This window comes from Aulonocara sp. 'chitande type north' Nkhata Bay, linkage group LG17, assembly GCF_057382095.1.
Source record: "Aulonocara sp. 'chitande type north' Nkhata Bay isolate Kocher_YH1m ecotype deep benthic linkage group LG17, A_spYH_male_GT1.1, whole genome shotgun sequence".
NCBI classification, from domain to species: Eukaryota; Metazoa; Chordata; class Actinopteri; order Cichliformes; family Cichlidae; genus Aulonocara; species Aulonocara sp. 'chitande type north' Nkhata Bay.
The window spans coordinates 20,941,566-20,957,462 of NC_141360.1; the positions used below are offsets into that span (position 1 = coordinate 20,941,566).

The 15,897-nt window shown below is 38.2% G+C and overlaps 1 protein-coding gene across 1 annotated transcript; it reads right to left on the reverse strand.

The window, feature by feature from the left end:
• Positions 1–1,021: 1,021 nt before the first annotated feature.
• On the reverse strand, positions 1,022–11,634 carry LOC147310017 (tetraspanin-8-like). The gene is made up of 9 exons (XM_086268869.1): positions 11,470–11,634; positions 10,061–10,117; positions 7,825–7,944; positions 7,613–7,687; positions 6,974–7,069; positions 6,216–6,335; positions 5,050–5,082; positions 4,868–4,951; positions 1,022–3,948 (listed from the first exon to the last, which is right to left on the reverse strand). Exons 1-9 carry the CDS (start codon positions 11,527–11,529, stop codon positions 3,862–3,864), a joined length of 732 nt encoding a protein of 243 aa, XP_086124995.1. The 5' UTR covers positions 11,530–11,634; the 3' UTR covers positions 1,022–3,861.
• Positions 11,635–15,897: the final 4,263 nt, after the last annotated feature.

Below are 15,897 nucleotides of genomic sequence, written 5' to 3' on the forward strand. Positions count from 1 at the left end.
TTGGTGCTTTGGTCCTGGATAGCTGTTATAACGCATGAGCCTAAATAATTGGCTTCCAGCTTTCCTCCTTTCCTCTGCTGATTACTTATATTGGCTCTTAAAACCCTGTCACTGACTTTGAAGTCAGCATTTGTTGTTGTCCTTTTTATTTTGTTCTTTGTCTTTTCCACTGCTTTGCTAACATGCTCTTTCACTAGTTCCAAAAGCTGTTTGTTTTGTAAAGTCCTGTTACAACTCTTCCTGCTCACATATGCTTTTGTCAGCCTGTGAAGCAAAAGGGAATTTTTGCCTTGAATCAGAAATCAATCGGTGTCATGAATATTGCCATGATTTCTAGATCGGGGAAAGCAAACAACCTCTGGCTAAGCAGCAGGCACAACACAAAATAGGTAACTTGTCAGTCCAGGACTCTGCAGTCTATTTACACCTACAGGCCAGTCAATGGACACTCTTTCAATGATGAGGATGTACACAGCCTGGACTGGGAGGAAAGCTGATTTGAGCAGAGAGTCAAGGAGGTCATTTGTGTGAAAAGGGAAAAACATCTCTGAAACAAGAAGGGAGCCTAAGGGTATGCTGTGATTGCAGCCATTCCTCAACTCTCTGTGAATATACTTATACTTTACTATACTATACTATATTATATACTATGCTTATTCGTAATTTATGTCATATTTCTGCTATTAATTGCTTGTTATGGATTTTTTTTTTCATGAAGGCCGTGCCCTAGTGCCCTCTATTGACGAGTCACCAGCAGTGCCTAAACCTAAAGCTCACTGAAATTCTTAGGCTTGCACTATTTATCCATGTTAACCAAACACCATATTCAATTTACAGAGCCAACCTTGTATTTCCTTAGGCTACAAACTCATCAAAACAACAAGCATACAATAGTAAACCATAAGCCAGAGAGAGATGGTATATTGCTCAGTGTTATTTACTTCCTGTCTGAAACATTTCCAGGGTGATATGATTACTGCCAGAGGTGAGGAAATACATTATAAAAGAAGAGAGTGAGGCATTGTGTTTTCAGTCTCTAGTTTATTTATTAATGATATTAAAGCAGAACATATAGCAATCCTGTAACAATATATCTTTAACTTTAATACATTGGTAGCACTTTCTATTACAGCTCTGTAATAAAGTGGTGACAGAAGGGTAACAAGGGAGAAACAAGAGTATAATAATGTGGTAATTTCTTAGTTGCTACCATGCAATTACCAAAGTAATATAAGTAATATACAAGTAATATCATGGCAGCAACAGTAGTTACAGTTGAGTAATATTACCCTGAAATTTATGTAATAGAATAATAAGAGCCCCAAAACGGGGGGGGGGTAATAATATGGAAATGCAGCTCTGTAATAAAATGGTAATAGCAGGATAACAAAGACAAAACAGGACTGGAATAATGTGGTAATTTCTAAATTATTACCACTCAATTACCTCTGGGGCAGTTTCTGTATAATGAGCAGGAAACAGAGCTGCAAAATGCAAAACTGTCTGTTAGAAAGTGCTGCCAATACATTTTCTTTTTTCCATTTTAATGACAGATGAGTTTTCTGTCAGTGGATGATCTATTTTTCCTGTTTGTCACTTAGCTTTTATCACCATACATGACATTATGATAAGTAATTTTTTAGTCATTTTCTAGTACACATACGCTCCAGTTACACAAGTGTACCTTAAATGGACAAATCTGATTTTACAATTCAACCGTAGAACAACCACAGAAAGACAGTTTTCACCTTAACCCTTTACAGCCGATCGGAGCGGGCACGCTCTGTTTTGCGTAACTATTTTTAAATCCCGGTAGCTCTGCAACCAAGTAAGCTAGCGCAATAATTTTTTTTGCATATGAAACTGGAGGAGTTGTACTTACATCTTATGCCATCAGCTTGTCCTAGGTCACAGTTTCCTTCCACATATAGCTTTGCAAAAACTGCATAAAAATCACTTGCAGCAACAAAAACATGATATTCCAGAAACACGCTTCGCCGATCCATCAGCTGTTTGTAACACTTCCTACGTCCATCAGCGCGAACTATCACATGACCGCATGACCTGCCCGAAACCGGAAGTGACGTCATTTTGCGGAAATGTAGTTTTTTACGATAGGGGCCTTATGAGCTTGTGTTTTACTTGTTATGTGTTTTAAAAAGTTATGTTTGACTTTATGACTTTCTGTGTCATTTCTGGGATGCTTAAGACTCATATTGCACTGCTGGAAATAGTTTATTTTGATGCATATGCTGTTATTTTGCAAATTTGCACTATAATATTTATTTTCGTTTTTCCTGCAGTATATAAAAATTGGTGTATTTCAAAAATAAAACTATGAAGACACTCAAAATAAATTTCCTGTGGTGGGAAACTAGTTTGTGTAACTTTTTTGTATTTACAGTTTTGAGGGATAAGCCTCTTAAATTTCTCTAACTAGAAATATATGTTAAAAAAACAAAAACGATTTTCAATTTTTTTTTTAGTTTATTGCACTTTTTTGCAATTTATGTAATTACTATGCACCTAATGCAGACATATTATTAAAGTTTGGGCTATAATGGTTGTATTGATGTATAGCAACTTGAAATGCTCCCAAAAATGGCTCCACAGCATGTAAAAATATAATATAAGCTCTGGCGAACTTGGTTCTATGGTAGGTCTTAAAGGGTTAAACTATGATGACTCAAGTGCTTCCCACATACAAAACAACAACAACACAGTTTTAAAATTTATATGAATTCATTGTTTTATATTTCTTATGGGGTGATCGTGGCTGAAGAGTTGGCAGTTCGTCTTGTAATCGTAAGGTTGCTGGTTTGAGCCCCAGCTCCGACAGTCTCAGTCGTATTGTCCTTGGGCAAGACATTTCACCCGTTGCCTCCTGGTGGTGGTCAGAGGGCGCGGTGGTGCCCGGCAGCCTCGCCTCTGTCAGTGCGCCCCAGGGCAGCTGTGGCTACAATGTAGCTTGCCATCACCAGTGGGTGGATGACTGAATGTAGTGTAAAGCACTTTGGGGTCCTTAGGGACTAAGTAAAACGCTATACAAATACAGGCCATTTACTATTTTATCATTTACTTTACAAACACAGGCAGGTGACAGCTTAAGTGCCATTCTGACTTGGTCATTTTAACCCAAAGAGGTTTTGACTTCAATTTGAATGTAATAATAATTTAGATTATTGACCCTATCTCAGAAACAGAAGGAATCAGTCTTTCACTTCTCATATTTACTTATTTGTTCTTAACCAGGGGACAAATCAGTGCATGTTTAAATGTAATCCAAAAAAAATCAGTTCAAGCTAAACAACTCTTTAACCTCTTCAGTGAATGTCATACATAAGGACAAAACAGCCAAACAATCCAAACAATTTCAACTACACAGTTGGATGTTTGTTTTTGATTTTTGTTTTGATCTAGTGAAGTTTAGTTGGAGTTTTCATTGTTTTTAATGCAACCAGAAAAAATTTCCTATTCTCAACAACTTCAGCCTCCACGGTTTATCAAAGTCAGATTTAGAGGTTCAACTTCTTTTCATTAAAAGGTCTCTACATAAGATGTGTAGAATACTGCATACCATCACATAACACATAAGAGACATAAGGCTTTAAAAAATGTTTTGCTTTCTAAGCTATGCTTTGTACATTGGAAAGCTGGACAGAAAGGCAGCAGTTTCTGTCCTGAATAAAATCCTGCAGCATGCCACATTGCCATTTGTTTGCTCTCTCTCAAGGCAAACATTAGTTTTTTTTCATAAATCAAAGTAAAAAAAAAGAGGTGATGTCCTGACCAGAGAGTTCTCTTGTGGTCACCTAATGCAATGGTTGATGATCAGAGGACATAGCTGCATGGTGGTTCTCTTCAGTAGCCTTTCATGGCAATGCCTCCTCCAGTGTCATTACGTTGGACCTGATGGATCATGAAGATGGTAATAAGCAGGCCCAGTAGCTATAAAGACAGGTAGATGAACAGGGGGTTAGTTCACAAAAAAGGTAGGCGATAATATTAAAAAACTACAGTTCAACAGCACTGGTGGTGAAGCCCGCTGAGGATGACAATGATGTAAATGCTGCAGCTCCAACACGGCAATTACTAGCTTTTACTCAGAAGCTGAAGAGGAATTACCAGCTTTGTTGCTAATAAAGCGGTCAACGTGCTACCTGTATTTATGTGCTACACAATGATGTATAGTCGACACACTTGAGAAGGATTCATGTCTCAGTGCTTGACAGTGGTGTGGCTCAACAAAAAAACTGACCTTTAAAAGCAAAAGGATAAAGAAAATATCATTCCTCTCAGTTTAAATATTTTAAATGTTTTGTTTTTTATTGTAAATAAAACATGGGTTTATCACATCTGAAAATCAAATTTAAAAAGCAAATTAACATGGGAACTTGGAATGTAGTTTTGTGGGTCAACATGCAAATAACTCACGTATACTATTGCGCCCATAGTTGTGTTAATCATAAAGAATTATTACCAGCAAATATCCACTGGAAATGCAGTCATGACCGAAGGTTTTGGCAGTTGAACTGTCTGTTTTTCTTGGGCTTTCCCTTTTCAGTTTTTATTTTTATTTTTTCACATTTCTTTGATAGAGTGAAGCTAAGCCTTGAAGGTACAGTAACAACATTACTAAGGAATGAACACTAATAACATTAAACAGTATTTAGCAACAAAAATGTAATCATGTATGCAAATAAGCTAAGATTCTAGCAAATGTCTGAAAAAGCATCTTAGAAATGCTACTAAGAGTTTTAATTTCCAAGATTTTTTTAAAATAAAATAAGATCTTAAAGAACAATGGAGTCACAGTGATATACAGTGATAACCTGTGACAATAAATGAAAACAACAGTGAAGCTTACTGCTGTCACTGCAAATCCAAAGAAGAAGCCCAAAGCGATCTTGAAGAAAATGTCTACCACCGAAAACATGACGTCACCGCAGGACTGCAGAAGAGAATGGAAGATAGTTATTACATGGAAATCTATCAGAATGGCAGACTGTAGTGTTTGGATTAGCTGATAGGGGTTGGGGGATTAAATACCTGTGCAAAGACTTGCTGTGGGCCTCTGGTTCCCTGTAAGAAAACAAGAGGATATTGTGTATTCAAATAGAAACAGTTCATTATTAACTTTCAGATACATGTTATAAAATATAAATTACTGTAGGGCAAAACACAGTTACATTTGTCAATGTGGAATGGATGGCTGCAAAATTACTCAACTTGTAATTTCAAAGTGACAATCTGACACTAATTTCACGCAAAAAGCTTCTTTAGCCAGGAGGTGTATATTATGTCAGAGCCAGGCACAACTCTTAATTGCTCAAGACTTTGGGTGTCTGCCACGGTGATAGTTACTGGATCCTGTTCAGGGAGGTTGCTGTGGTCTGCTCTTAGTCCCACTAGCCACTGAGCATTGTTGTAATGTGTTGTCTCCTTCTTCCATATGCTCTTCCAGTATTGCTCTGTTTCTAGCCTTGGTGGTGCTGTTCTCACATTGTTCCCCTGCCACACGCCTTAGATGGTTCTGTGGAGAACAGCTGGTTAATTCTCCTGCCTTGCATCTCTCTTGTATACCTCCTCAAGTGGCTGGCCAAGGCTGTGAGTCTTTGTTTGTCAGTTTTCTAGGCATCAGGTATGGACAGTACTTGTTAGGCACCTTCTTCATCACAGCTTTCTGCAGCTCAGATATTTTGCTAACTCCCTTCTATGCTACCTTGATCTTGGCCTCTTGTCTCCTTCTCGATGGAGGGTACTGCTCCTTGTGGCTGTTCATCTTGTAGCCAGGGAGCTCAGTGATCACTGCTGCCAGAGAGTAGATCGATTGGTTTTGGTTATGGTCACAGTAGGGATTGCCCACAGTGCTGTATTCACATATTTTGTTGTTCAGAGGGTATTTCACATAGCCTTGGTAATCGACCCGGTGAGCTGTTCTCGCCTTCAATGTAGCAGTTGTTCTTCTTGCTTGGTACCCAATCCAGAGGGTGGAGATGATGATATCTCCCCCCTGACCTAATTTTCTGGCTTCCCCTTGCCGTAGCATTTGCAGTGTACCTTGTCAATCTCTAGTTGTGATGGTAGTTTCTTCTTCTGGATGTTGGAAAACTAAGCTACTAGTTGTTTCACCATTAGTGTAGATAGCAGAATTAGTCATTTCCTGATATTCTTTGTTTTTTTCTTAAAATCCAGTTTTATTTTACAAAACTAACCTGAGGTCTGGTTTTGCATGAGGAATATCCTCCATATCCCAGATTTGAAGGACTGCATTCACAGGAATTGGGAATTTCCTCACCCCAGTCGTTAGCGCTCACTATTCCACAGCATTTCATCTGTTAACACATAAGAGAATGACTTCAAATAATTGAAAATACTTAATGAAGTTCTGCACTAATGTAAATGTGTCAATAAAGTAACTATAATGTAATTATTAAAAAACAATTCAGTCGAAAAATAATTAATAAAAGGTTTTCTGTGTAAGGTGGAGTCAAAAAGTTACTTGACACCAAGCATAAAAAGAAAAAAATATTATCTGACTAAAATTTCAGTTCAGTCCAGTTCATTTTTATTTCAAACGTGTATATTTGCCATCATTTTGTCATATCATTCCATTCTTTTGTTTGAAAAGGAATAGACAGAAGTATACACTTATTTGGCCCTACCCCCACAAATTTTACATCTCATTCATTTAGTTTTCTTTTAGTCTCAAATTAAACAAATTTGGTTGATCTCCCCTATCAGGGTTGGTCCTTGATCACTTCTGAGCCCTTCCAGTACCACTGCTATTCAGATCACTACCTGCAAGTCCTGTATTGACTACTTGTACAAGTAAATTTGGGATTTCACCACACTTGAGCAGACATTGGACATGACCCTCTGTATCCTCGCTATTCTGGCTATATTGGCTATATTGGCTATTCTGTTCTATTTGATTCTACTGTCATCAGGTTAATAGTACAAAGAACATTACAGATTGCTGTAAGGCTTCAAGCATATCTCTCAAGGATGGTTCTTTCATGTAGGGCTCTGCTAGTTCACTAGAGGTACTGTAGAAGATAGTCTTTGTCTGCAAAGAAAAAAAGAATATATTTAGTATCACGGTAAACAGATGAGAAGCTATATTATCAACAAGACAGACAGAGAAGGACAAAAATCTCAAATATGCAATGAATGAATACCCAAAAACAAGAATAATTAAAGTAGAAAAGAAAACAAATTCTATTTCTAAAATTATTTACTGGCTTCTTTTAATTCACTGATGAATTTCCCACAAGAAACATTACTAATATTTTCCATACTATCCATTAGGTCCTATGGTCATGTCCAATTAGGACAATTCATTAATACAGGCAATTGTTAATGTGTGTGATAGTGTTATTAAGGTGGAAAGAAAAAAAGGAATAAATAATTAAAACTATGTTGCTGAGAGAAAGGCAAGGGTTTTTTTATTTTTATTTCAGACACAGACAGAAAAGGAAGGCCACTAGATAACAGTAGTAACTGTAACAGAAACACAGATGTAAAGTAATACAAAGAAAGAGAGAAAATGTGATGAAAAAAACTTGCATCAAGAAAAATTATTGGACAGGCAGAGAGGAGAAGAGATCACCTGGTTTCTTTGGACCGCTACAACGATGCCAAAAATCATCATGATGATCATTCCAATGCCCATAAATCCTGCAAACTGTACATGAAGGAATGTTAAGAACATTAAAAGAATCATCACTTTGTTTTTGTTTTGTTCATTGTGAAATTAAAAGCAACAAAAAATAAACAGGTATCACATCATTATCTTGTTTGATGCAGGGGTCCTGTACTTACTATTTTGAGGACGAGGGCTTTCTCAGAGCAGGCAGCGTAGATTCCCAGGGAGGAGACACCAAGGACACCAATGGCAAAAACCCATGACCAGCCCAAGCCTGGCATACCAAATGCTGACAACTGCTCGAGAAAGAACAGGAAACAACACAAACATTGCATTGATCCTTACTTCTTGGAATAAGCAAAAGCAAACACAGTTATCAGTAACATGCTAGACATGAATCTCTGGTTCACATCAGATTGAGTCTAATATCTGTGCCATCTAGCCATGCTACCATAGATCATAAGGCAAGCATTTCAAAACCTAAACCAGGCCATGCCAGGACCATCCAGTAAGTCACATTCAGTGAAGAGGCCATCCACTGTAGTACCTTCTCGGGTTAGAATAAATTTGCAGTTGTTAGGCTTAACTAGCACAACATCAAATTTACTGAAGTTTTAGTAAAGAACAGGTCGAATCAGACAGTGTTAACAGACATTTATAAAACTGTAAAGTTGTAGTCACAGTCTTCGTTCTGTGAAGCAAAGACAGCAGTGTGTGGATTAGTCATTTTTAAAATGACGTAAAATGTGAGGGTTGTCCACTGGGAGCGCTGTGGAACACACCAAAAGCAGATCAGCAGGCAAAGACATCAGTGGAGACATCCTCTCTGCTTTAAAGCCTCAAACTTTCCTTTCTGATTAAGATTATAATTATGGTGCATGAGGTGACCGTGAGCCATCTCTCAGTTATGCTGCTTTCCATAATGCACTGAGCACTTTTCTGCTGCTCCAGTCCTTCCAGCAGCAATGTGATTTCATTCTGCACATGGCAGTTTATAGAAAACTGTTTATGTAAAATATATAACTTAAAAATGGTTATTGATATTAAAACTACTCTTTTGTTACACAATAACAGAAAGTTGAAATACATTGTGTAGGGCAAAAACACAAACTGGTTCATACTGGAGCATATATATGGATATCAAATTTCAACTCATTAACAATGAACATCGTGGAGACTGTTATCCCCCAGATGACTGCCAGACTCACAGGCTACAGGATATGACTGTAAAACCTGGAAATGAACTGGAGAAAAAAGAGAAAAAAACTGTAGATAAACAAACAAAAAAACACTATTTCATTTAGTGACAACAATGAGCCAAAACATGTACTCCATTAAAAGCTCTGTGTTTCTGGTTTGACAATTTTGTCAGAGCCAAGCTGTAATTACTGTTACAGAGAAAATGAGTTGTGAGAGCGTTAACTTCCCCCAGGCAGCATCTGTTCTGTGTTAAGAGCAGAAATGAGAGCCTCCACTACATCTGGACAGCTGCCTGATTCTATATAAACACGCCGAGTCCTTCACGTCGGCTGAATCTAAACATTTCAAAATGAGTGTTTTCCATTTCACGTGCGTGCTTTTAGAGAATTATTGTATACACATCATGTCCTGACTAAATCTGGTTCGGGGCTCAATGCAAACCAGCTGCTTTTGTCTTTTGAGTGTTTGTTTCAAAGCATTACTGAACTCTGTTTTTATAGAACTCTTTCTTATCAGTACAGAACAAAGATCCAACCATAACCTGTCATGACTTTAAGAGTGGTTCATGATTAAGTCAACACAGATAAACACTTGATTATTGTATCACCTGATGAAGGCAAATTAAAAACACAACTTGCAGTGAGTGTTTACCGAAAATAGATACTAAGCAAGGGGGGAATTATTCTGGCTTAAAGCCAGACCTGATTTATTATTCCAGACTTTGACAGGAAGACGGCCACATGGTTTATGTAAGAACAGAAGAAAAAACATCTGGAGTGGGAGAGTTGTTTTTATGGTTGGGCTTTCATAGGTTAACCACAAGAGGAGTAGCTGTTCTCTATTACCTATGCTACGTTATGACAGTCAACGGCAGGGAGTTGAGAGTGGTATCAAAGCTGGACACATGAACTAATATCAGTGAAAACAGACTTATGATACTGATTAGTCCAAAAGTGTCTGTAGGCAGACTAAAGAAATTTAAATAGTGTGGTCCTTGTGATTTTAGTTCTTTGTTGAAGGGTGACATATAATCATGATATTTCCGCTTGGCTTTCTTTCTAAGCTCCGTATGTATGAGCCTAATAAAATCAACACGTTGAATAATCAAAGCATCACTGTGGAAATCCCAATTCCACTGAAGGTATTTTTGGCTAAAAAATATCATTCGCCTTTCTTTTATTCTGTGTCAACAGAGATGTAGTTGATGTTTACCTGCACAGCCATGGCAGTCGCCCTTACTGCCAAGTAAATCAGCACACATCCCAGGATCTGTGGAAACCGAATCACAGTGTTCAGTTTGTGTTTAACAAAATTAAAGCTCCAAGTATGGTGGACTAAGTGTGCTAAAAAAACATTTACAATAAAGGCTTTGAAAACAGTGCACTAAGACATAATTAATAATAAAAAGTGATTATCTTATTTTAAAACTGAAACTTGCATGGTTCAGCCAGGGAAAACCTGCCACATTTCAGCGCTTCAGCCATTTTACACCTTTAAAGCATGTCAGCCATTTTAGGTTACACAATCTCTCTTCCTGAGATGTGTAATCCTGCATGCAACCGTTAAGAGCTTTTGTCACTTCTACACTGCACAACCTGAGGGCGACAAAGCTAAAAACCTGATCAGAGACTTCCTCAGGCCTAGGCATGTTTCCTGGCTGGTGAAAACACCCAAGAAACATGGATCTGAAACTGTTCCAGACGCAGGCTATTATTATTCTAAAAGTAATTTAATATAAGATTTTTGTTTTATGTAATTTGATTTTAAAAACTGTTTTTTCAAAACATTATTACAAGTAAATGTTTGTTTGTTTGCATGTTTTGTGTAAATGGATGGAAATAAAATCAATAAGTATGAATAAAAAGAAAAACCTCTGTGTTAAAAATTGAAAATTAATTATCTTTTAAACCACATTTCTCATTTTATTCTGTTTGACTGCACAAGCTCATTGTTTTTTTGTATTTTTTAAAATCATTTTTAGTTCTCTTACTACAAAGACGTTAAAAGGCTAATCAAAGCAAAAACAGCTTCTTCAAACTCCACCTTGTTTTCCCCCACCCTGCCTTTTTTCCATTAGGGTAAGCTAAAAAAAATAATTAACAAAGGAGAGGAGAAGCTGCTTGGTGGTTGGCTGGTGGAGTGAAATATGACCCTGTTTTCTTCTGCTTTGTGTGTGTTGGGGGGGGGGCTTTTTACTGGAAATTACTGAGCTGAGCAGTTAACCACATTTGTATTTGATTGCTGTTTTGGAAAAATATTTTGAACATTGAAGCATGTCTTCATTAATATGATCAAATTTGATGATCATATTTTGTTTTTGTTTTTTTTAGTATAGTACAACAATTTTAGTTAAAGCTGAAGGTATTTTTTCCTAGTTCATCCTTTTTTTTAGCATGTAGGAGTAGGAGCTATTCACAGCAACTTCATGGCTTTACTTTGTTTGTTTTTGTTTTTTACAAAGTTTTTTCTTGTTATTTTAGTTATATTTACATATTTGAAATAAACTCTATTCTGTTCTACTCTATAACATAACGTACGTAAAATCGTCCTGGAAAACTGAACAAAACACAAAAATATTTTTTAAAGTTTAAAATTAAATTAGAAAGAACGTTTTGACTTACCATAAACAGCACATTGAAGAAAATAAAAATGCACTTGATGCATCCATTAATTTTCCCCATTTTCACTTTTTAGAGAGTGTCTCACAGGAGGTGAAGCAGTGAGGTTGTAGCTCAGAATGTAATGATGTACAGGTTTGCGTGCTCTGATAAACTCCGCAGACAGAGAATGTAAGGGGAAGTAACACACAAAGAGCTGCCCTGTAGCCAAGCCCTTGTGTGTACGGGACAGCCTCCTCAGACATGCACTAATAGAAAAAACTCAACTTTAAACTGGAGCTTGAAAACTGGAAACAAAGCAGAAAAAAGGCTGATTATAAAACTGCAGTAAGCATAAAGCAAAAGATTAAAGTTCTGTTATTTGGTTTTACAGTTTTTCTCGATTGCTTAAACACTATAACCAGGCCTCTAAACTAAAATTTCAAAACCGTAACGCTATTGTTCAAAAAGCTCACCCATTTCCCTGAACTATAAACACTATTCCCTGCTTTGACACATGACTCAAATTTGGTGAACTGTTACTGCAAAACTCTACACATAAATCCCTACATTTTACAGTGCTTACACCATGTAGTCATTTAGAAAGCACTAGCATGCAATAATGTTAACTTAAGTCAGCATAGCTTGAGCTCAATTAGCACACAATTAACCAGGTGGAAACACTAGGAGTCAAAATTTAGCACACACCAATCAGAACCTGCGATGGATAGATAAAAGGGCCAAAGTCAGCTCATTCAGGTTTGAAACAATGGATCCAAAGAGATGCAAAGGAAGAGGACGTGGTGAAGGAGGAGGACGTGGTGAAGGAGGAGGACGTGGTGGAAGAGGAGGAGGACGCGGTGAAGGAGGTGGAGGTGGAGAACGACGGCGACAAGGAAGGGGAAGAGCAAGGGCAAGAAGACAGTCAGTCTCGGATGAAATTCGAGCCACTTTAGTTGACCATGTCCTTGTCCATGGGATGACTATGAGGGAGGCTGGGCAACGAGTACAACCAAATTTGAGTCGCTTCACTGTTGCCTCCATCATCAGAGCCTTCAGGGAGGAAAACAGGTAGGTGTACTTGCAGTAAGACTGCTTTGTACAGTAACGTTTAAGTTACTGAACTTATGTGTCTTGAGTTTCAGTATGTTTCCATTATTTGCCTGTAAAATGAATGTGTGACAGTTACAGTAATGAGTGCTTCTATTTTTGTAGGACACAGAGACGACCACCTGGTGGAGGCAGGTTAAGGCTTTTGTCGGAGGAGCAAGAGAGGGAACTTGTAAACATGGTAATTGCAAATAATGTAATCCGCCTGCAAGAGATTCAAAGGAGAGTGATTGAGGATGATCATCTTTTTCGAGGCATAAATGCCATCAGCCTCTCCACAATTGGCCGCATCCTCCGAAAGAATCAATTCCGGATGAAACAGGCATACCGAGCCCCTTTCGAACGAAACTCTGACAGAGTGAAGAACCAACGTGTGGAATATGTTCAGGTATGAGTTTTGATACTGTATAAAGTATTGTGTACCATCACAGCATGGCAGTTTATGCTGCCATTTCAGCACTCTTGAACTGTGGTTCAGGGTACCGATTGACTCTACTGTGTTATGTGTTTTGCAGAGAATCTTTGAGATTGAAGGACGGCCTGTTCCCCATGAAATAATCTTTGTGGATGAGGCAGGTTTTAACCTGACCAAAAGAAGGAAAAGGGGGTGGAACATAATTGGCCATCGGGCTATTGTAAATGTCCCTGGTCAGCGTGGGGGGAATGTCACTATGTGCGCAGCCATCAGCCAACGAGGGGTACTCCACCGCCATGCCGTACTAGGACCCTATAACACTATGCTTCTCCTTGCTTTTCTTGATGGTTTAAGACAACATATGTTCCAGCTGGACTACAGGGAACCAGCACAGCCAGAGCAGCCTCACTACGTTGTTGTGTGGGATAACGTCAGCTTCCATCGCGCTGCTCTGGTTCGTGACTGGTTTACCAATAACCCAAGGTTTTCTAATATCTTTCTGCCTGCATACTCTCCCTTTCTAAACCCGATAGAGGAGTTATTTTCGGCATGGCGGTGGAAAGTGTATGACCGAGAACCTTATGTCCGTGTTCACCTCCTTCAGGCCATGGAAGAGGCCTGCCTAGACATATCAGTAGATGCATGCCAGGGGTGGATCAGGCATGCAAGAGGATTTTACCCCCGCTGCCTGGCTGGGGCCAATATAGCCTGTGATGTGGATGAGATTCTCTGGCCTGACCCAGACCAAAGACAAGATGCTGAGGTGGGATAATGTTTCTGGTGTGTGTTGTACTGTATAGTACATGAATGACAATGTGCCACTGTACATACATTGGTTGCGTCTTTTGTGTTTATCATGTGACAAGGGTTTTGAAGGGGAGAACCATAAGCAACCTATTTGTTTTGGAACTATTGTTTTGAATTAATTGTACCAGTGTGCAAAACTCTGTTGTAGTGTGTGTGTTTTTGAGGGCTTGTGTTTGATGTCTGAGGGCAAAGTTTGGTTTTTCAGCAGGAGTGAATAGTTTTGGGTGTAGAGCTTCATTTTGACCTGGAAATAGGATGTTTGGGAAATTGAGTGAGATGTTATGGATTTGTGTTTACTGTTGTGAGGATATGAGGCGTAGTTTCAAGAAATGTGTTTTAGCAATCGAGAAAAACTGTAATCAGCAGCCCCAAGCTTAGCCCATCGCCTCTGTCATTTGTGGTGCACCTGTAAGGACAACATGCCGAAAGGTTGCCAGTGATTTTTGTTTTTACAGTGACATAAAAAATCAACTTAATTAACTTCTCATTGAATAAAAGTTAAATAGCTAAAAGATTAATTTACCAGGATACACACAATTTATTAATCCTTTATTTATCCAGGTAAAAGAAATCTCATTGAGATTAAAAATCTCATTTCCAAGAGAGACCTGGCATCAAAATGCAATTGAAAATGCAAATAGAAAAACTGTCTGCAGCGAAAAGTGAATATCCTGATTACATTTTACTTGTCTGTGCAGACTCAAGTTCTACCCAGATCATTTAACATGACGATGTTTGGAGACACCCTGGCAGATATGAACAGGAATTTTATCAAAATATAACACTACTGATAAGCACAGCAATGTTCCTGCAGAGGAAGTGAATCTGCTTGCACAATTTAGTTTTTTTAAGAACACAGCAGTTTTCTTAAATATATGGTCAGTGTTGTTTCTTGCAAATATATGAAAGAAATATTGCATTTCTTGGTTGACTATGCTCAGCAGAAGTTTGTTTGTTATTCTTTTCCTTCCAATAAAGGTTGTTAGATTTGGTTAAAAAAAATTGTAAAAGTTAAACAGTTGTGGTTATAATTAAGGAAATCATATGGAAACCAGAAAACCAGATGTTATGAGAGCCAATCTCAATATCAACAGATGTAGTCTGAAATAACTGAGATTTTTGTTACCTTTTGTCAAACAAAAATATTGAGTAGTACACAGAAAGTCTTAGTCATGGCATCTACTTGCTACATTTACAGAAACAGGTGTTGGCTTGTAGTCTGAAAACTGATAGAGATGTGCCTTATACCTCTGATTCTGCTTTCAGAAACACGTGGTTTCAAAAACAAGTATATGATTAAAAAAAATAACATGTTCTCAGGAAACACTGGCATGGACTTAGTGGCTTTTAGCCTCATGACATCCACCACATACCCAGCCAATCATTAAACAAGGTTAGGTTGCATTTTAGCACTTAGTCCAGATTATTATTTCCATGTTGGTATACCAAGAGGGGAAAATATTGATGTATAAGGGTATATGTGAGCTTGTCCTTACCCCAAGCAGCAATGACTAAAGCACGATGCTCATTTTGCAAATCCTGCTCCCATTTACATTAAAACAAAGACAAAAAGGTTATTGGTATGTGCTTAATTTAGAACTCAGAAGAGATACCAGCTCTTCTTACGCTGCAAAAACAGAAAAAACCCATCCGAGAAATTGCTACAATATCAGGAGAAGCAAAATCTACATTTGATACACCTTGAGAAAGTAAGAAAGCACTGGTGAACTCAGCAACCTGAAAACACCTGGACATCCATGGAAGACAGTGTTAAGTGACGGCTGTGTGTAGACAGGAATAGAACCCAAGGTGCAGACTCCAGAGACAGTCGTGAACTCAAAACAGCTTTAATGTAATACTCAAAATATAACATAACTGGAAAAAATCAAAATAAACTTAAACCGGAGGACTGACAGAACACACAGCTAGGTAAACGGTAGATCACAACCCAGACAAACCAAACAAGGAGCCAGAAACAAAAAAAAGTGCAAACACCGGAGCCCGGAAAGCAACATAACAAAACACAGGCTCACGACAGGCGCAGGGGGCCAGGAAAAACAGTTCAAGGGGGCGGCCCGGAGGCTGACGGCCCAAGAGCCCAGAAAAGAGTTCAGGGGGCC